This window comes from Oncorhynchus mykiss, chromosome 6 (assembly GCF_057628025.1).
Source record: "Oncorhynchus mykiss isolate SJ-2025 chromosome 6, ASM5762802v1, whole genome shotgun sequence".
Classification (NCBI taxonomy): domain Eukaryota; kingdom Metazoa; phylum Chordata; class Actinopteri; order Salmoniformes; family Salmonidae; genus Oncorhynchus; species Oncorhynchus mykiss.
This window is the reverse complement of record NC_143027.1, coordinates 33,678,433-33,699,165: the sequence shown is the minus strand read 5'-3', so window position 1 is coordinate 33,699,165 and position 20,733 is coordinate 33,678,433. Positions and strand designations below refer to the sequence as shown.

At 45.1% G+C, this 20,733-nt stretch overlaps 1 protein-coding gene across 2 annotated transcripts in view; it reads right to left on the bottom strand.

The window, feature by feature from the left end:
* LOC110525817 (clathrin heavy chain 1) overlaps positions 1-20,733 on the bottom strand; it is a 47,967-nt gene that overhangs the window by 19,380 nt on the left and 7,854 nt on the right. For both annotated transcript variants that reach the window (XM_021606255.3, XM_021606256.3), the window contains exons 2-8: positions 5,936-6,143; positions 2,844-3,112; positions 2,504-2,665; positions 2,151-2,264; positions 1,388-1,561; positions 934-1,131; positions 424-624 (exon numbers count right to left, since the gene is read on the bottom strand). In XM_021606255.3, the coding sequence (XP_021461930.2) occupies positions 424-624; positions 934-1,131; positions 1,388-1,561; positions 2,151-2,264; positions 2,504-2,665; positions 2,844-3,112; positions 5,936-6,143 (1,326 nt within the window). The remainder of the gene's footprint in view (positions 1-423; positions 625-933; positions 1,132-1,387; positions 1,562-2,150; positions 2,265-2,503; positions 2,666-2,843; positions 3,113-5,935; positions 6,144-20,733) is intronic.

The window sequence follows — 20,733 nt, the reverse complement described above, 5'->3', positions numbered from 1 at the left end:
CAGAAACACAACCCAACCAAGCCGCACAATGCCCACTTAACCCAGAAGCCAGCCGCACCAATGTGTCGGAGGAAACACCATACGCATTGCGCCCGGCTCGCCACAGGAGTCGCTAGTGCGTGATGGGACAAGAACAAGAACATCCCTGCAGGCCAAACTCTCCCCTAACCCGGACGACGCTGGGAAAATTGTACGCCGCCCTATGGGTCTCCCGGTTGCGGCCGGCTGCAACAGAGCCTGGACTTGAACCAGAATCTCTAGCAGCACAGCTAGCACTGCGATGCAGTGCCTTAGACCACTGCGCCACTCAGGAGGCCCGTGGGGGACTTCTGTTTACATACACACAGTCTTAGTCTTGATGTGTGTGTGTGAGCAGAGTAACAAGGCTGCCTAATCCACTGCTCTATCTCCAGTCAGTCCTACCTTGTCCTCTTTCAGCCACTTCTCCAGCAGCTGCTTGCGTCCTTGCTGTAGCACGGGCCGGCACAGCTCCAGAGACTCAAACTTGTTGAGCTGGCCCTGGTCCAGCAGGATGCCAAAGTACTGCAGCAGAGGAGAGGCCTGGCCCGGCTGGGCTGGCACGCTCTGGAACTTACGGATGGTCTCCGCTGTGCGCAGGATACCCTGGAGGAGAGGAAGAGGATAAGATACAGTAATTAAATGTTATTGTTGCTAAGTGTATAGCAAGGCTAAGGAGGATCCAGAAAGAGACTGTATTTTCCCCTCCTAGTGTTACAAAATTCCAGTAACCTTCCCCAAATTCTCAGGTTTTCCAGAAATTCTGGTTGGGGGGTTCCGTATTCCCTCCTGATTCTAGGAATCTTCCAACCAGGTTTTGGGGAAATATTGAGAAAGTTACCGTAATTTTGCAACCCTCCTTCAGCCCAAACCAACCCAACAGATCATCTCCCCTAGTCCTGGCGTCTGACCTACCTTGGGTGTGGATGCGGCCACCTTGGCAGCCTCGGAGTAGGAGCCCTGGGCGAACAGTGTGTTGAACTTCCTGGCAAACAGCTCCTCAGCCCCGGCCAGGTTAGAACGCACGGCCATCCTCAGGCCCAGGTCTGGGTTCTGCAGCACGTTGGTGGCATAGTTCACTATGTTTTCCTCCTCCACACACACTGACAACACCTGAGGGGAATGCCGAACATTTATGAATCAAATACATCAATGGATTAATAACACATTTTTAGTGATGATTTTCAATAAACATAAGAAAGAACATGACACAAAAACTAATAAAAAAATATATATAAATAAGTTTTATTTAGCTGGATAATGTGTATATGTGCACATGCTTTCCCTGGTATCCACCCATAACAAAATGACCATAGAGATCCTGTTGTATACATCCGTATTGTAATTCTAATGGGTCTGACATTCTTACCTGTCCCTTCTTGTTAACCCCGATGATGCCGGAGGTGAGTTCGTGGGGGGCGGTGACGAAGATGGTCTCGGCGCTGATGCGGTTCATGTAGATACACACTCCTGACTCCAGGTCGTACAGGTGGATGTAGCCATACTTCGTGATCAGGTAGATCACACCGTGCTTGGTGCCAATCTGAAGACAGAGAAACCGGGGACACAGAGATTATACCCTCTGTATGGGCCAAAGACACCTAGGTCTTATCAGCATTGTTGAACGGCAGTTACAGTGCCTTGCGAAAGTATTCGGCCCCCTTGAACTTTGCGACCTTTTGCCACATTTCAGGCTTCAAACATAAAGATATAAAACTGTATTTTTTTGTGAAGAATCAACAACAAGTGGGACACAATCATGAAGTGGAACGACATTTATTGGATATTTCAAACTTTTTTAACAAATCAAAAACTGAAAAATTGGGCGTGCAAAATTATTCAGCAAAAGGTCGCAAAGTTCAAGGGGGCCGAATACTTTCGCAGGGCACTGTAAGTGTTTTAATAGTTAAAGCATCCTAAACATATGTGTGTGCAGGTTACTGGTAAGTAAATAAGTGTTGCCAAGAGAAGGGTAAACTCAAACAGAAAACAAACCGCTTCAGTTGTACTGGTTAAATATGCATTAAGAAAACCTCCCAGCAGATTCAGTCTGGCACGACTGATATGCATTCATTCATTGAGAGAGGCACCCTGAGTGGGTCCTTCCCTGGTGGGTCTTTAGGGGACCTTACCTGCATGGCAACGGGGAAGTCTGTCTGAGCCTCAGGTGGGAAGAACACATCAACAGCCTTCTTAGTAAACGGCTGGTTCCCTGTAGCCGGCTGACCCACCTCTATGATGTGCAGCTGGAACACAACATGACCACACAGGTCAACATAGTGACCGCATACTAACCACACATACTGACCGTATGCACTGACCGCATGCATTACGTAATCATCATCATTCGACTGCAGAAGAGTCAACCACAAGCTTCCTCCCGTTTCTCCAGTCACAAGTAATGCTTACAGAGGGTGTCCTGGTTTGTTATGGAATCATTATAAGGTTCACCATGCCTGTATACCCCCCAGTGTCCGGTTCTCACCTTGCCCCCAGCCTGGCTGCGCACAGCGAAGCAGAACAGAGTGGAGGCTTTGGTGTTGCCCTCCACCTTAAACTCTCCGAAGGCTGCAGCATGGCCTTCGATGGGCTGGGACACCTTCCTGTCCACAGAGTACAGCTGCATGGCCCCCACCACACGGTTTTGCTGCAGGATAGAAAAGGGGGGATGTCATCACTATCTGAACATGCTAGAAAAGATGAGGTGCTTTTAGAATACAAAACCTACACTTTATGTCTGATGTGTGCACACGCTGTGAAGTATGGGTTTGTATGTGAGTCAATAGAAGACTGATCATAAAGTGTGTGTAAGTGTGTGTGTGTACCTGTGCCGAGATCCCTATAAGGAGGAGCCACTTCTGCTGTTCGTCTGTTCTGTAGTTTATGATCTGGCATCCGGCCAGACTTGCGTGCCGATCAAACACTTTGATGGGCTGCGAGTCCCCCTCCATGCTCCAATGGTAGACAGCCGCTTCAGTCACCAAGGCGACGGTGTTGACAGAGATCCACTTCCAGAACATGACTTCCTCAGTCATGGTGTGAGCCTTCATCTTACTCTTCATCTCAATGTTGAAGATCTGCAGGCACTTAGCAGCTGAGAGCCGAGGGAGGGCGAGAGAGGCGAAACAGTGAGACACACACATTGTTTTGCCCTGAACCTGAATGAAGCTAATGCTAAACTGTAGCTAGTGAACTCACATCATTTGGGTTGGTAGCTGACTATCCAGGATCATGGACCTCTTTCTAGGTATTGATGAGATTTGTACTTTGCACAAATCTGTAGCGTGTGTAAACTATCCCTTTAAGTTCCCAGCAAACTGGATTTCTATAAGTCAAAAGTGCTCAATTTCCCTGTTCAGTGAGAGCGTCGAGGCAGTGGGGATAAAGAGGAGGGAGGTAGATAGATAACACGCTCAATAAACCTAATAGATAGTATCTAGAAGACAGATCCTCCAGGACAACTTTGCAACTCTTCCCCTGGTTGTTGCTGTAAAGGAGAATGTGTTCTCAATCTCCTAGGTTGTGAAAAAAATATATATATATTTTTTTTTTAAGTAACCTTTTTAAGACATTTGTCACACATTCCAGGCCCAAGTATTCTTAACCAGGGCATAGCCATTTAGACTATTTCGATGAAAAAGTGAGAAAGAGCTTCTAGAATCAGTGTCGCTGCCTACTACTGAACTGTTCAAGTCTCTGGCATGCGGAGAATAATGAGTGTGGAAATCAATCTCCATACTTTACTAACCTCCCATATCACAACCAGTTTTAAAAAATGGAACTGAGCCTAAGGGACAGCATAGTAGTGACAGCATGTCCTGTAGTTTTAGGTTTGCACAGTGAAGTGAGCGAGGAACGGAACTGGTTTCACAGAGACCATAACATGTAGGTGAAAAGGTACAACATACCTGGTACACTGTAGAGAGAGATCTAGGGCTGGAGACCAAAACCTCTTACACACACTAGGGCTGGGCGATATGGTTTTAATGGGCTTTTCCCATTCTAATTGTTTCAGCCAAACTTCAGCCAAAAATAATGGATAAAACTGACAGTAAGGTAGTCTTATTTGTAGAATATTACATAAGAATCAAAATCCTCTTTATAGCCTCCAACTCTGGTACTCGACCCATTGTTTTCCATTTGCATAGTTATTTGTTCAATTCCAGCATTCTCTTCCAGCATTGTAATCAATTTCTTCATTTCCTGCACTCATTTGCTATCACTTACACACCATGTCACGTTGCCATTGTCTTAGTATATCGCTATTCCAATAACAACAAAACATCCTTAACAGAACAATCCTTCTCCTCTGACTGCATTTTCGGCTTCAATTGCAGTTCTTAATTTCACCACTAGGGGTAGTCAGACGATTGTTGTTGACATGTTGTGCTTGTAAGTTAGCTAGCAGTTCTCTTCTCAGTTGTTAGCAGTTTCTCACTGGCGATAAAAACAGATGATTGCCATAATTTTTGTTGAGTCATTACTGAATTATTTAATGTAACAAATCAAATCCAAACCAGTCCGTGAATGAATACCGTTATATTGTGTTTTATGGTTTACCGCCCAGCCCTAACACACACACACACACACACACACCTTCCAGTGTGTATAATATCTGATGATGCATACCACACACAGTCTACCAGAATACAACAGGTCATGCTAACATGTGTATGGTTCTCATAAAAGTATGTGAGGGTGTGTGTGTGTGTGTGTGTGTGTGTGTGTGTGTGTGTGGGGGGGGGGGGGGGGGGGGGGGGGGGGGCTGTTTTGGGGAAACTCTGAAACTGAAAAGTTCTAAATCTTGAGAGGTCACGGTCAGGGGGTGTGGGGGGTTACCATGTGGGAAAGTTACAATGTGTGGATTCAAATGCTCCTCTGTCCACAAAACAGTCTCATTGATCCGGTTACTTGTCAGAAGTAACCAGAATACATGAGTTCAGTGGGTTAAGAAGGTGGTGAAGCTTTTATGAGAAGGGACATGATGACCAAAGACACCACGGATAGACGGACGGACGGACAGGCAGACAGAGACAGGAACTCACCGTCTGAGAGGTGACAAGACAGAAAGCAAGGGAAAGAAAGCCATGAGTCAGTCCGAGAAAAAGAGGAAGAGAGAGATGAAGTAGGAGAGATAGGCAGACTTCACGGCGAGAGAGGGAGGAGAGGGAGAGAGAGAGAAAGAGAGAGAAACACTCACCCTCTGATAGATGACAGAAAGCAAGGGGAAGAAAGCAAAGAGTCAGTCAAAGAAAAAACAAGGGGGGGAGAGAGAGAGGTAGAGAGTTGTGCAAAGCCTGAAGAGAAAGCATCAGAAGTAAGGCAAACCGATACAGACATGAAGGCTAAAGCGCTTGGGGCTCTAAGGGCTAGAAGCAGTGGCGGAAAATCAACTTACATGACCAATTTAGTACACTTCAGGCAATATGTCTGAGTGCACGGACTCCTGGTATTTATAGCACGGGAGGAAATAGTGCATTATAACAGATACACCCAACACTTCTTTTGACAGCTATGTTAACGCTGGAGTTACATAAACAGCAATCCTGTGTGAATAGTACGCACGCTAAAGCAGACACGCATCTACTGTTCTTAACTTTTCAGGAACAATTGAAGAAATAGGTTGCTCATATTGCGGTGTACTGTAGTAAGGCTGAAATGACCATAGCAGCAGCATTGGATTAACAAGAAACTACTTAGTGAGTGCATTGTAACAGAGCGTTTTGGTTGTTGTTATTACACTGGTCGAATAAGGAGCCCAGGGAGGGTCGGTCAGGGAGCGGGGTCATAATGTGACTCCCAAATGGCACCCTATTCCCTACATAGTGCCCTATGGGCCCTGGTCATAAGTTGTGTGTTACCTGGGCGAATTGGGTGCCACTTGGGAGGCAAGCGTAAGGTCGTGGTGGTACCCTACCTTTGAGGGCGATGACCTTGCTGGCAGGGTTCATGATGGCACTGTCAGCAGAGATAGGACGTCTGCTGGGGTTATTGGGGTCAGCCATGTCTATGATCACCACCTGGTTCTGCTCGCCCACCTTCTCCCGGATGCAGATGAACTTGTCAGACTCCATGGTCAGGTAGCTGAAACCAATGTTAGCCGGGTTCACCCCCAGGTTCTGCAGCTGAAACACACCGCAACACACACAGCTTTTCAATGGATTGGGTATATTTTGACCTCTTTTGGAATAGTTGAAATGTGTGCCATTATTGCTCACATCAAATGAAATGTTATTGGTCACATACACATGGTCAGCAGATGTTAATGCGAGTGTAGCGAAATGCTTGTGCACCCATGTATCAATCTAAGTAACATAATACAATCATCTCTATCTAAATCCGTCAGTTTAAGCTAGACATCTCTGCTGTGTTTCACGCCCTTCCGCATCTGCGGTGGAAGGTGGCCGAGCTACAGCCGTGTCTCAGACCATGAGACATGCCGAAAATTGGTCTTCTCACGAAAACGTCTGTACCTTCCGAACGGTTTGGCCTACACAATGGTGTTGTCAGTTTTGCTCTACGACCCCCACAAGCCCTACAGGACCCGCCTGAAGTTGGTAACGCTGAAGTGCCAACTTCTGTCTGTAGCACCCAAACAGTTTGGGCTACAAACTAATGACTAATGTGGAAAGGGCAGTCTTCTCAGTCACTGGACTTAAATAGGGGTTAAATATGTGTCCCCAAAAATGTATTTGCTGAACTTTCTTATCTCTTAGAATTAGGGCAGACACTTCAAAACCTTATTCCTTATGATGTAATTTCTGACTTTTTTTTGTTGCCATTTATCAATGCGTTACTATGGGCTATAGTAATAAAGCACACAACCAATATTTTATCAAATATTTTTACAATATTGTTTGAGATACCTAAAGGGGTCCTAAAATTCTAAAACAAATAGCCTAGCTAAATGATCAGTAAAAACATGTGTTGGGCCAGTGGATCTTGTCAGGTCAGTAACTTTTCAGTGCATTTTTTGCATTCCAGTTCAACATTTACCTGCTCTGTCACAGTTTACCATTGCAAACCATTGATGACTACACCCGTAAATGTCATATCATTTGTATTTGAGCAAAATTATTGGCTGTTCATTCAAGCACCTTCGAGCCCACCCGCAAGTCATAGCCGTCATTGCGTTGATGCCTTCACACAGCAAGCTGTCCCGAGCAAAAAGAAGCGGCCAGCAATCTACTCGCTGATCTTATTTATTTTAGGGAAAGGGATTTACAAAAGGGGATTTACAAAAGTAAAAGTAGTTCATAAAAGGTGTCGAACTGACTGAATAAAGTCGATCTCATATATCCTGCCCATTCATAAAATCATACAACGTAGTTATATGTCCATGGTATTGATCCGGACAAGAAGTTTAGGGTGCCTATCAATCATTGTTTTTTGAAACCAGTGGACAGCCAGTGAAAAATGTGCTCTGGCAACAGCTGCACAGTGCGGATCCCAGCCTGTGGAATAAAAGTGGGGATTTTATTTCTCAATCTAAATAACAAAATCCAAAGGCCTAATGGACACATGCTCAAACTCACACACTTGATAGACTTTAAAAAAAAAGGGCAATCTGTAGTTGCTACATCCATTTTTGGATTCTTGAAGAATATAACTTGTAAATACCTCATGAGTTTATGTTCAACTGTCACACTCCATGAGAACCCAAAATATAAGCTTGTTTTTCTCCAATGTTTGTAAAAATGGTCAATGTAAACAAACGCTGTATAGCCTCATAACATGGTCAGTCCATCCATAGCTCGGTCTATTAATCTGAGAGTGGTTACATTTCTCCAGGCCCGTTCCTTTCGCTTATTACCAAAACAGAGGTCCGTTTTGTTATCGTTTCATCTGTGGATTTGTCCTTTAAAAACAGCTGCATATTATCAAGATATCAAAGTGTCACCAACAAAAACTGAAACAATAGACCTATAGCAAATGCAGAACATGGCATTCATTTTTCAAATGTAAATAGCACTTTTCAGTAGTGCTCAGTGCATGCCATTCCATGAGCGCAGCATTTATTTTTCAACTCGAATCAATGAGCCCAATCAGTCCTCCATGACCACAAATTCATCAACAACAGAGTAGGGCTGGCTAATAAGTCCTTAGTTTTGGTGTTCTGCTCAGGTAAAACAATTTGGCTAATCTATACTTCCATATTTCCAAGTCATATTCTTGAAGATCAAGGGGTATAACATTTATTAGAATGACTGGAATTCTGATAAACTTTGTTTTTTAATGGAAATATATCATTTAAATTGTGTTATTATATGTAGTAGAAAGCGATGGTTTAGTTAGAAGAAGCCTACATAACCCAACCCATAAAGTAACATTTAAAATCCATATGGCCAGCTATGTAAACTTTAACATTGATTTATCCTACAATAGATTCTGTTCAACTTGCAACATACATTTTTGTCTTCTTCTAATTGACTATTAAGGAAAAAGTAATCCCAAAAAAGAAACTGATTACATTAGTTTGGGTAATCCAAAAGTGGCACTATTGTTACAAATTTAACTAGTAACTAACGGATTACATTTAGAAAGTAACCTACCCAACCCTGTCAATAGCCTACCGAATTGCATCAGTACGAGTGCTGTTCATTTGGCCAATGTTTAACACCTGCTTCATTCTTCAATCATAGCTGTGTTGTGGATAGCTGAGAAGGAAGCTTGAAGCCTTTTTTTTTAAACTTTGTTTAACCAGGTAGGCTAGTTGAGAACAAGTTCTCATTTACAACTGCGACCTGGCCAAGATAAAGTAAAGCAGTGCGACACAAACAACAGAGTTACACATGGAATAAACAAACATACAGTCAATAATACAATAGAAAAAGTCTATATACAGTGTGTGCAAATGAGGTAGGATAAGGGAGGTAAGGCAATAAATAGGCCATAGTGGCAAAAAAATTACAATATATCAATTAAAACCCTGGAATGATAGGTGTGCAGAAGATGAGTGTGCAAGTAAAGATAATGGGGTGCAAAGGAGAAAAATAAATAATATAAATAACAGTATGGGGATGAGGTAGTTGGATGGGCTATTTACAGATGGGCTATGTACAGGTGCAGTGATCATTGAGCTGCTCTGACAGCTGATGCTTAAAGTTTGAGGGAGATATGAGTCTCCAGCTTCAGTGATTTTTGCAGTTTGTTCCAGTCATTGGCAGCAGAGAACTGCAAGGAAAGGCAACCAAAGGAGGAATTGGCTTTGGGGGTGACCAGTGAAATATACCTGCTGGAGCGTGTGCTACGGGTGGGTGCTGCTTTGGTGACCAGTGAGCTGAGATAAGGCGGGGCTTTACCTAGCAAAGACATATAGATGACCTGGAGCCAGTGGGTTTGGCGACGAATATGAAGCGAGGGCCAGCCAACGAGAGCATATAGGTCGCAGTGGTGGGTAGTATATGGGCCTTGGTGACAAAACGGATGGCACTGTGATAGATGGCATCCAATTTGCTGAGTAGAGTGTTGGAGGCTATTTTGTTAATGACATCGCCGAAGTCTAGGATCGGTAGGATAGTCAGTTTTACGAGGGTATTTTTGGCAGCATGAGTGAAGGATGCTTTGTTGTGAAATAAGAAGATTCTAGATTCTAGATTTGATTTCGGATTGGAGATGCTTAATGTGAGTCTGGAAGGAGAGTTTACAGTCTAACCAGACACCTAGGTATTTGTAGTTGTCCACATATTCTAAGTCAGAACCGTCCAGAGTGGTGATGCTGGACGGGCAGAGCATGCATTTGAAGAGCATGCATTTAGTTTTACTTGCATTTAAGAGCAGTTGGAGGCCACAGAAGGAGAGTTGTATGGCATCGAAGCTCGTCTGGAGGTTTGTTAACAGTGTCCAAAGGGCCAGATGTATACAGAATGGTGTCGTCTGCGTAGAGGTGGATCAGAGAATCACCAGCAGCAAGAGCAACATCATTGATGTATACAGAGACAAGAGTCGGCCCAAGAATTCAACTCTGTGGCACCCCCATAGAGACTGCCAGAGGTCCAGACAACAGGCCCTCCGTTTTGACACACTGAACTCTATCTTAGAAGTAGTTAGTGAACCAGGCAAGGCAGTCATTTGAGAAACCAAGACTGTTGAGTCTGCCGATAAGAATGTGGTGAATGACAGAGCCGAAAGCCTTGGCCAGGTCGATGAATACAGCTGCACAGTATTGTCTCTTATTGATGGCGGTTATGATATCGTTTAGGACCTTGAGCGTGGCTGAGGTGCACCCATGACCAGCTCGGAAACCAGATTGCATAGCGGAGAAGGTACGGTGGGATTGGAAATGGTCGGTGATCTGTTTGTTAACTTGGCTATCGAAGACCTTAGAAAGGCAGGGTAGGATAGATATAGGTCTGTAGCAATTTGGGTCTAGAGTGTCTCCCCCTTTGAAGAGGGGGATGACCGCGGCAGCTTTCCAATCTTTGGGGATCTCAGACGATACGAAAGAGAGGTTGAACAGGCTAGTAATAGGGGTTGCAACAATTTCGGTGGATCATTTTAGAAAGAGAGGGTCCAGATTGTCTAGCCTGGCTGATTTTTAGGGGTCCAGATTTTGCAAATCCTATCTGGATTTTGGTGAAGGAGAAATGGGAAGGCTTGGGCAAGTTGCTGTGGGGAGTGCAGGGCTGTTGATCGGGGTAGGTTCTTCCTAGGTTTTGGCCTTTCTAGGGAGTTTTACCTAGCCACTGTGCTTCTACACCTGCATTGCTTGTACCGTGCAGTACCGAAGAGCCCTTACTGCTGCTCGATCATCCTATTTTTCTAACTTAATTGAGGAAAATAAGAACAATCCGAAATTCCTTTTTGATACTATCGCAAAGCTAACTAAAAAGCAGCATTCCCCAAGAGAGGATGACTTTCACTTTAGCAGTGATAAATTCATGAACTTCTTTGAGGAAAATATTCTGATTATTAGAAAGCAAATTACGGACTCCTCTTTAAATTTGCGTATTCCTTCAAAGCTCAGTTGTCCTGAGTCTGCACAACTCTGCCAGGACCTAGGATCAAGAGAGACGCTCAAGTGTTTTAGTACTATATCTCTTGACACAATGATGAAAATAATCATGGCCTCTAAACCTTCAAGCTGCATACTGGACCCTATTCCAACTAAACTACTGAAAGAGCTGCTTCCTGTGCTTGGCCCTCCTATGTTGAACATAATAAACGGCTCTCTATCCACCGGATGTGTACCAAACTCACTAAAAGTGGCAGTAATAAAGCCTCTCTTGAAAAAGCCAAACCTTGACCCAGAAAATATTTTTAAAAACTAAATCGGCCTATATCGAATCTTCCATTCCTCTCAAACATTTTAGAAAAGGCTGTTGCGCAGCAACTCACTGCCTTCCTGAAGACAAACAATGTATACAAAATGCTTCAGTCTGGTTTTAGGCCCCATCATAGCACTGAGACGGCACTTGTGAAGGTGGTAAATTACATTTTAATGGCATCGGACCAAGGCTCTGCATCTGTCGTCGTGCTCCTAGACCTTAGTGCTGCCTTTGATACCATCGATCACCACATTCTTTTGGAGAGATTGGAAACCCAAATTGGTCTACACGGACAAGTTCTGGCCTGGTTTAGATCTTATCTGTCGGAAATATATCAGTTTGTCTCTGAATGGTTTGTCCTCTGACAAATCAACTGTAAATTTCGGTGTTCCTCAAGGTTCCGTTTTAGGAGCACTATTGTTTTCACTATATATTTTACCTCTTGGGGATGTTATTCGAAAACATAATGTTAACTTTCACTGCTATGCGGATGACACACAGCTGTACATTTCAATGAAACATGGTGAAGCCCCAAAATTGCCCTTGCTAGAAGCATGCGTTTCAGACATAAGGAAGTGGATGGCTGCAAACTTTCTACTTTTAAACTCGGACAAAACAGAGATGCTTGTTCTAGGTCCCAAGAAACAAAGATATCTTCTGTTGAATCTGACAATTAATCTTAATGGTTGTACAGTCGTCTCAAAAAAAACTATGAAGAACCTCTGCGTTACTCTGGACCCTGATCTCTCTTTTGAAGAACATATCAAGACCATTTCAAGGACAGCTTTTTTCCATCTACGTAACATTGCAAAAATCATTAACTTTCTGTCCAAAAATGATGCAGAAAAATTAATCCATGCTTTTGTCACTTCTAGGTTAGACTACTGCAATGCTCTACTTTCCGGCTACCCGGATAAAGCACTAAATAAACTTCAGTTAGTGCTAAATATGGCTGCTAGAATCCTGACTAGAACCAAAAAATGTGATCATATTACTCCAGTGCTAGCCTCTCTACACTGGCTTCCTGTCAAAGCAAGGGCTGATTTCAAGGTTTTACTGCTAACCTACAAAGCATTACATGGGCTTGCTCCTACCTATCTCTCTGATTTGGTCCTGCCGTACATACCTACACGTACGCTACGGTCACAAGACGCAGGCCTCCTAATTGTCCCTAGAATTTCTAAGCAAACAGCTGGAGGCAGGGCTTTCTCTTATAGAGCTCCATTTTTATGGAACGGTCTGCCTACCCATGTCAGAGACGCAAACTTGGTCTCAACCTTTAAGTCTTTACTGAAGACTCATCTCTTCAGTGGGTCATATGATTGAGTGTAGTCTGGCCCAGGAGTGGGAAGGTGAACGGAAAGGCTCTGGAGCAAAATCAAATCAAATCAAATTTTATTTGTCACATACACATGGTTAGCAGATGTTAATGCGAGTGTAGCGAAATGCTTGTGCTTCTAGTTCCGACAATGCAGTAATAACCAACAAGTAATCTAACTAACAATTCCAAAACTACTGTCTTGTACACAGTGTAAGGGGATAAAGAATATGTACATAAGGATATATGAATGAGTGATGGTACAGAGCAGCATAGGCAAGATACAGTAGATGGTATCGAGTACAGTATGTACAAATGAGATGAGTATGTAAACAAAGTGGCATAGTTTAAAGTGGCTAGTGATACATGTATTACATAAGGATACAGTCGATGATATAGAGTACAGTATATACGTATGCATATGAGATGAATGATGTAGGGTAAGTAACATTATATAAGGTAGCATTGTTTAAAGTGGCTAGTGATATATTTACATCATTTCCCATCAATTCCCATTATTAAAGTGGCTGGAGTTGAGTCAGTGTCAGTGTGTTGGCAGCAGCCACTCAATGTTAGTGGTGGCTGTTTAACAGTCTGATGGCCTTGAGATAGAAGCTGTTTTTCAGTCTCTCGGTCCCAGCTTTGATGCACCTGTACTGACCTCGCCTTCTGGATGATAGCGGGGTGAACAGGCAGTGGCTCGGGTGGTTGATGTCCTTGATGATCTTTATGGCCTTCCTGTGACATCGGGTGGTGTAGGTGTCCTGGAGGGCAGGTAGTTTGACCCCGGTGATGCGTTGTGCAGACCTCACCACCCTCTGGAGAGCCTTACGGTTGAGGGCGGAGCAGTTGCCGTACCAGGCGGTGATACAGCCCGCCAGGATGCTCTCGATTGTGCATCTGTAGAAGTTTGTGAGTGCTTTTGGTGACAAGCCAAATTTCTTCAGCCTCCTGAGGTTGAAGAGGCGCTGCTGCGCCTTCTTCACAATGCTGTCTGTGTGAGTGGACCAATTCAGTTTGTCTGTGATGTGTATGCCGAGGAACTTAAAACTTGCTACCCTCTCCACTACTGTTCCATCGATGTGGATAGGGGGGTGTTCCCTCTGCTGTTTCCTGAAGTCCACAATCATCTCCTTAGTTTTGTTGACGTTGAGTGTGAGGTTATTTTCCTGACACCACACTCCGAGGGCCCTCACCTCCTCCCTGTAGGCCGTCTCGTCGTTGTTGGTAATCAAGCCTACCACTGTTGTGTCGTCCGCAAACTTGATGATTGAGTTGGAGGCGTGCGTGGCCACGCAGTCGTGGGTGAACAGGGAGTACAGGAGAGGGCTCAGAACGCACCCTTGTGGGGCCCCAGTGTTGAGGATCAGCGGGGAGGAGATGTTGTTGCCTACCCTCACCACCTGGGGGCGGCCCGTCAGGAAGTCCAGTACCCAGTTGCACAGGGCGGGGTCGAGACCCAGGGTCTCGAGCTTGATGACGAGCTTGGAGGGTACTATGGTGTTGAATGCCGAGCTGTAGTCAATGAACAGCATTCTCACATAGGTATTCCTCTTGTCCAGATGGGTTAGGGCAGTGTGCAGTGTGGTTGAGATTGCATCGTCTGTGGACCTATTTGGGCGGTAAGCAAATTGGAGTGGGTCTAGGGTGTCAGGTAGGGTGGAGGTGATATGGTCCTTGACTAGTCTCTCAAAGCACTTCATGATGACGGAAGTGAGTGCTACGGGGCGGTAGTCGTTTAGCTCAGTTACCTTAGCTTTCTTGGGAACAGGAACAATGGTGGCCCTCTTGAAGCATGTGGGAACAGCAGACTGGTATAGGGATTGATTGAATATGTCCGTAAACACACCGGCCAGCTGGTCTGCGCATGCTCTGAGGGCGCGGCTGGGGATGCCGTCTGGGCCTGCAGCCTTGCGAGGGTTAACACGTTTAAATGTCTTACTCACCTCGGCTGCAGTGAAGGAGAGACCGCATGTTTTCGTTGCCGGCCGTGTCAGTGGCACTGTATTGTCCTCAAAGCAGGCAAAAAAGTTGTTTAGTCTGCCTGGGAGCAGGACATCCTGGTCCGTGACTGGGCTGGATTTCTTCCTGTAGTCCGTGATTGACTGTAGACCCTGCCACATGCCTCTTGTGTCTGAGCCGTCGAATTGAGATTCTACTTTGTCTCTGTACTGACGCTTAGCTTGTTTGATAGCCTTGCGGAGGGAATAGCTGCACTGTTTGTATTCGGTCATGTTACCAGACACCTTCCCCTGATTAAAAGCAGTGGTTCGCGCTTTCAGTTTCACGCGAATGCTGCCATCAATCCACGGTTTCTGGTTAGGGAATGTTTTAATCGTTGCTATGGGAACGACATCTTCAACGCACGTTCTAATGAAGTCACACACCGAATCAGCGTATTCGTCAATGTTGTTGTCTGACGCAATACGAAACATGTCCCAGTCCACGTGGTGGAAGCAGTCTTGGAGTGTGGAGTCAGCTTGGTCGGACCAGCGTTGGACAGACCTCAGCGTGGGAGCCTCTTGTTTTAGTTTCTGTCTGTAGGCAGGGATCAACAAAATGGAGTCGTGGTCAGCTTTTCCGAAAGGGGGGCGGGGCAGGGCCTTATATGCGTCGCGGAAGTTAGAGTAACAATGATCCAAGGTCTTTCCACCCCTGGTTGCGCAATCGATATGCTGATAAAATTTAGGGAGTCTTGTTTTCAGATTAGCCTTGTTAAAATCCCCAGCTACAATGAATGCAGCCTCCGGATGAATGTTTTCCAGTTTGCAAAGAGTTAAATAAAGTTTGTTCAGAGCCATCGATGTGTCTGCTTGGGGGGGGATGTATACGGCTGTGATTATAATCGAAGAGAATTCTCTTGGTAGATAATGCGGTCTACATTTGATTGTGAGGAATTCTAAATCAGGTGAACAGAAGGATTTGAGTTCCTGTATGTTTCTTTCATCACACCATGTCACGTTAGTCATAAGGCATACGCCGCCACCCCTCTTCTTACCAGAAAGTTGTTTGTTTCTGTCTGCGCGATGTGTGGAGAAACCCGTTGGCTGCACCGCTTCGGATAGAGTCTCTCCAGTGAGCCACGTTTCCGTGAAGCAAAGAACGTTACAGTCTCTGATGTCCCTCTGGAATGCTACCCTTGCTCGGATTTCATTAACCTTGTTGTCAAGAGACTGGACATTGGCAAGAAGAATGCTAGGGAGTGGTGCACGATGTGCCCGTCTCCGGAGTCTGACCAGAAGACCGCCTCGTTTCCCTCTTTTTCTGAGTTGTTTTTTTTTGGGGTCGCTGCATGGAATCCACTCAGTTGTCCTGTTTGTAGGGCAGAACACAGGATCCGCGTCGCGAAAAACATATTCTTGGTAGTACTGATGGTGAGTTGATGCTGATCTTATATTCAGTAGTTCTTCTCGACTGTATGTAATAAAACCTAAGATGAGCTGGGGTACTAATGTAAGAAATAACACGTAAAAAAACAAAAAACTGCATAGTTTCCTAGGAACGCGAAGCGAGGCGGCCATCTCTGTCGGCGCCGGAAGTTCGAACCGCCCTTGCTGTCTCTGCCTGGCCGGTTCCCCTCTTTCCACTGGGATTCTCTGCCTCTAACCCTATTACAGGGGCTGAGTCACTGGCTTACTGGGGCTCTCTCATGCCGTCCCTGGAGGGGGTGCGTCACCTGAGTGGGTTGATTTTCACTGATGTGGTCATCCTGTCTGGGTTGGCGCCCCCCCCCCCCCTTGGGTTGTGCCGTGGCGGAGGTCTTTGTGGGCTATACTCGGCCTTTTCTCAGGATGGTAAGTTGGTGGTTGAAGATATCCCTCTAGTGGTGTGGGGGCTGTGCTTTGGCAAAGTGGGTGAGGTTATATCCTTCCTGTTTGGCCCTGTCCGGGGGTGTCCTCAGATGGGGCCACAGTGTCTCCTGACCCCTCCTGTCTCAGCCTCCAGTATTTATGCTGCAGTAGTTTATGTGTCGGGGGGCTAGGGAGTTTTTTATATCTGGAGTACTTCTCCTATCCTATTCGGGGTCCTGTGTGAATCTAAGTGTGCGTTCTCTAATTCTCTCCTCTCTTTCTTTCTCTCTTGGAGGACCTGAGCCCTAGGACCATGCCCCAGGACTACCTGACATGATGACTCCTTGCTGTCCCCAGTCCACCTGGCCGTGCTGCTGCTCCAGTTTCAACTGTTCTGCCTTATTATTATTATTGGACCATGCTGGTCATTTATGAACATTTGAACATCTTGGCCATGTTCTGTTATAATCTCCACCCGGCACAGCCAGAAGAGGACTGGCCACCCCACATAGCCTGGTTCCTCTCTAGGTTTCTTCCTAGGTTTTGGCCTTTCTAGGGAGTTTTTCCTAGCCACCGTGCTTCTACACCTGCATTGCTTGCTGTTTGGGGTTTTAGGCTGGGTTTCTGTACAGCACTTTGAGGTATCAGCCAATGTACAAAGGGTTATATAAATACATTTGATTTGGTAGGAGTAGTCAGGTGGAAAGCATTGCCAGACATAGAAAAATGCTTATCGAAATTCTCAATTATCGTGGATTTATCAGTGGTGACAGTGTTTCCTAGCCTCAGTGCATTGAGCAGCTGTGAGGAGGTGCTCTTTTTGGAGTTTGTGCTCCAGGATGCAAATTTCTGTTTTGAAAAAGCTAGCCTTTGCTTTCATAACTGCCTGTGTATACTGGTTCCTAACTTCCCTGAAAAGTTGCATACCTCAGGGCCTATTTGATGCTAATGCAGTACGCTACAGGATGTTTTTGTGCTGGTCAAGGGCAGTCAGGTCTGGAGTGAACCAAGGGCTATATCTGTTCCTGGTTCAAATGTTTTTGAATGAGGCATGCTTATTTAATATGGTGAGGAAAGCACTTTTAAAGAATAACCAGGCATCCTCTACTGACGGAATGAGGTCAATGTCCTTCCAGGATACCCGGGCAAGGTAAATTAGAAAGGTCCGCTCGCTGAAGTGTTTTAGTGAGCGTTTGACAGTGATGAGGGGTGGTCGTTTGACCGCAGACCCATTACGGAAGCAGGCAATGAGGCAGTGATCGCTGAGATCCTGGTTGAAGACAGCAGAGGTGTATTTGGAGGGCAGGTTGGTTAGGATTATATCTATGAGGGTGCCCATATTTACAGATTTGGGGTTGTACCTGGTAGGTTCATTGAGAATTTGTGTGAGATTGAGGGCATCAAACTTAGATTGTAGGATGGCCGGGGTGTTAAGCATGTCCCAGTTTAGGTCACCTAGCAGCACGAGCTCTGAAGATAGATGGGGGCCAATCAATTCACATATGGTATCCAGGGCACAGCTGGGGGCAGAAGGTGGTCTATAGCAAGGGGCAACGGTGAGAGACTTGTATCTGGAAAGGTGGATTTTTAAAAGTAGAAGCTCAAATTGTTACACGATTCTTTAAAGGCCCAGTGAAGTCAAAATTATGTTTTTTCTGTTTGATATCATATTGTGGCTACTACATGTGCTTGTGGAAAACACTGAAACATCCATAGAAGCAGTGAGATTTGCTGGAGTCGTACCTCCATGAAAAAAATTATAGGAAAAAACAAAGGCACCAGTTGCTGACATTTGCCTAAAGGTGGGGAAAACAGTTGGTACCAAAATCACTCCCTCTATTAAAAGAACTCCCGTTCTTGTCCAATTTTCTGAGGAGGAAATTCTTAAATGTCGTTTCCAAGAAGGTTAGGCGGTGGTGGCACCCATCACAGTCAGCCCATGGAAACAGTGTGGGCATACAGTAGCATACGGCAGGCAGGCAGACAGACAACAACAGGATATTAGGCTGACTCTGGAAAGCTTTATTTTCAATGACAGCTGCTATTCATTTAGCTTTTACTGAGGCATTATACCATAACATGCAGCAGTAGTTTCTGCTGCATATTTAATTCAAATAACCCAACACTACGAAATACAAAACTGTACAAAGTGGTGCTTGTTTCAGGAATCTCAGATGCCGAACACTAATAACCATGTAATTATTGTGTAATTACCATGTTACGTTATTTCTAAGTAAATACCATGTAAACAGCAGCCTGTTCACATGGTTGATTCAGCACAGACCTCTGCTAGTGGGTTCACAGGGGCTTCCCGGAGTAGGCTGAGAATGTGCCCTGATCTCTAGTGTGCCTCCCAAATGGCACCCTATTCATTAGTGTGTGTAGGGCCCAGGTCAAAAGTAGTGCACTATATAGGGAATATAATGCCAACTGGGACACAGGTCTGATCTAGAGTGTGATGTGATCTCTCCCAGCAGGTCATCATTTTCAGAGAGACAGATCTCCACTGATTCTCAGTAGTAGATTATCTCCATCATTGAGCATATCATTGTCCTAATGAGAAGAAGCCTCTTGATCTGAAGATATAGCCAATATCAGTGAATACTGAACATGGTTGGTTACAACCACAACATACCACCTGAAGGTTTTCAACCATTTTCAGTAACAGTATTCAGTGATACTGGCTAAATTCCAGGTGAAGTTGTTCTTGACCTTAGGCACAGATCTAGGATCACCTTGCCCTCCCCATACCCTAACCATGATGGGGGAAAAACACAAACTGGCTCGTGTCTCTCGGTCTCCACTGGGCCTCACCCAGCTCTGTGAGGGGGTCAGGGGTTAGGATGGAGCACTAAATCAGACGATAACATCAGAGGAAAGGCCAAAAGAGGAGATATCTCCACTGGCTGCCAGAAATCTCTCAGGGGGAGGGAGGATAGAGGGAGATAGAGAAGTAAAGGAAGAGGTAACCAGTAAGCTGGGGGAATTGGGGGGGGGGGGGGGGGGGGCAGGGGAGCTGTACTCAAGAATTCCTGGAATACAGTGCTTGTTTGAGGCCTGGGTTAGGGTGGGGTGGCTGAGTCACCGGAAGCACCCCCGTTCCTATATAGAACATTCCAGACTAAATCACTCGCAACCACAACCCAGGGTGTTTCTCAATATGCATACTACAGTGCTCCACACTTATGCTCCGAGTGTATTCGCCGAGGACGTTCTTATTAGTACGTTCTTGTGAGGACGAGAGTGTGGAGAACGCATAAAACATTACATTTGAAAAGAACTCGCACTCCATCTACTGTATTACCTCACGCTCTATCTTCCCATTCACGGAACTTCTCCCAGGCAGGATAATGGCAATAGAGACTAAACTAGACATACACAAAGCAAACCTTTTTACTTAATAATGATCAGCTTATATATAGTCAATAGTAATCATCTAGCTAGCCAGCTGGTTTAACGGGCAAAAACAATCTAAAACTAATGTTATGTGAGGTAGATGACTAGCTGTCAATTCTTTGTGGGTAGCTAGATAGTAAATCCAATAGGGCTAACTGGCTATGGTCATGCGATCTACCCACACGACAGTGGGTAATGAGCACAGTATGTATTTATTAACGTATCCAAGATAAATGGATTGTAGTCCGGCAACATATGAGATGTGAACGGGCAACATTTAATTCGGAAGTCTGAGTTCATTTTCTCGCTTCAGCTGCAAAACAGCCACCATTGATTTCAATAACATTTTCCATCGTTTTTACACGGTTGCGTCTAGGCGTCACATTACGTCAACAATCCTGTAAATATTTGAAGTTGAAGCTTGCGCCGATGCATGCTTCGAAAGGAGAACAAAAACAAAGTATGCACCCAAGAAGTGCCCTCTGTGCTCCGTTTCAAAAACTCTGACCATTGTATGCTCCAGTTTGCGTGCTCAGAGCACGATAGTACGCAAATTGAAACACCAAGTTTCCACAGCCCAATGAGTGCACCTGCACGCGCGCGCACACACGCACACACACACACACACACACACACGTTGTTCTTCTATCCTTGTGGGGACCTAAAATGTATTTCCATTCAAAATCCGATTTCACCTCTAACCTTATCCCAAAACCCTAACCCTAATTGTAACCCTAAACGCTAAACTTAAAATAGCATTTGTCCACATGGGGAGGTGGGAAATGTCCTAAAGAGGGAGCATTTTCCTTGTTTTACTATCCTTGTGGAAACTTTTGGGGATTTTAGGTCCATACAGGGATTGAAGAACCAACCAACACTCAGTCACACACACACCACTCCTCCATGGACATTTGTGTTACAATCTCACATTCGATGCGGACCA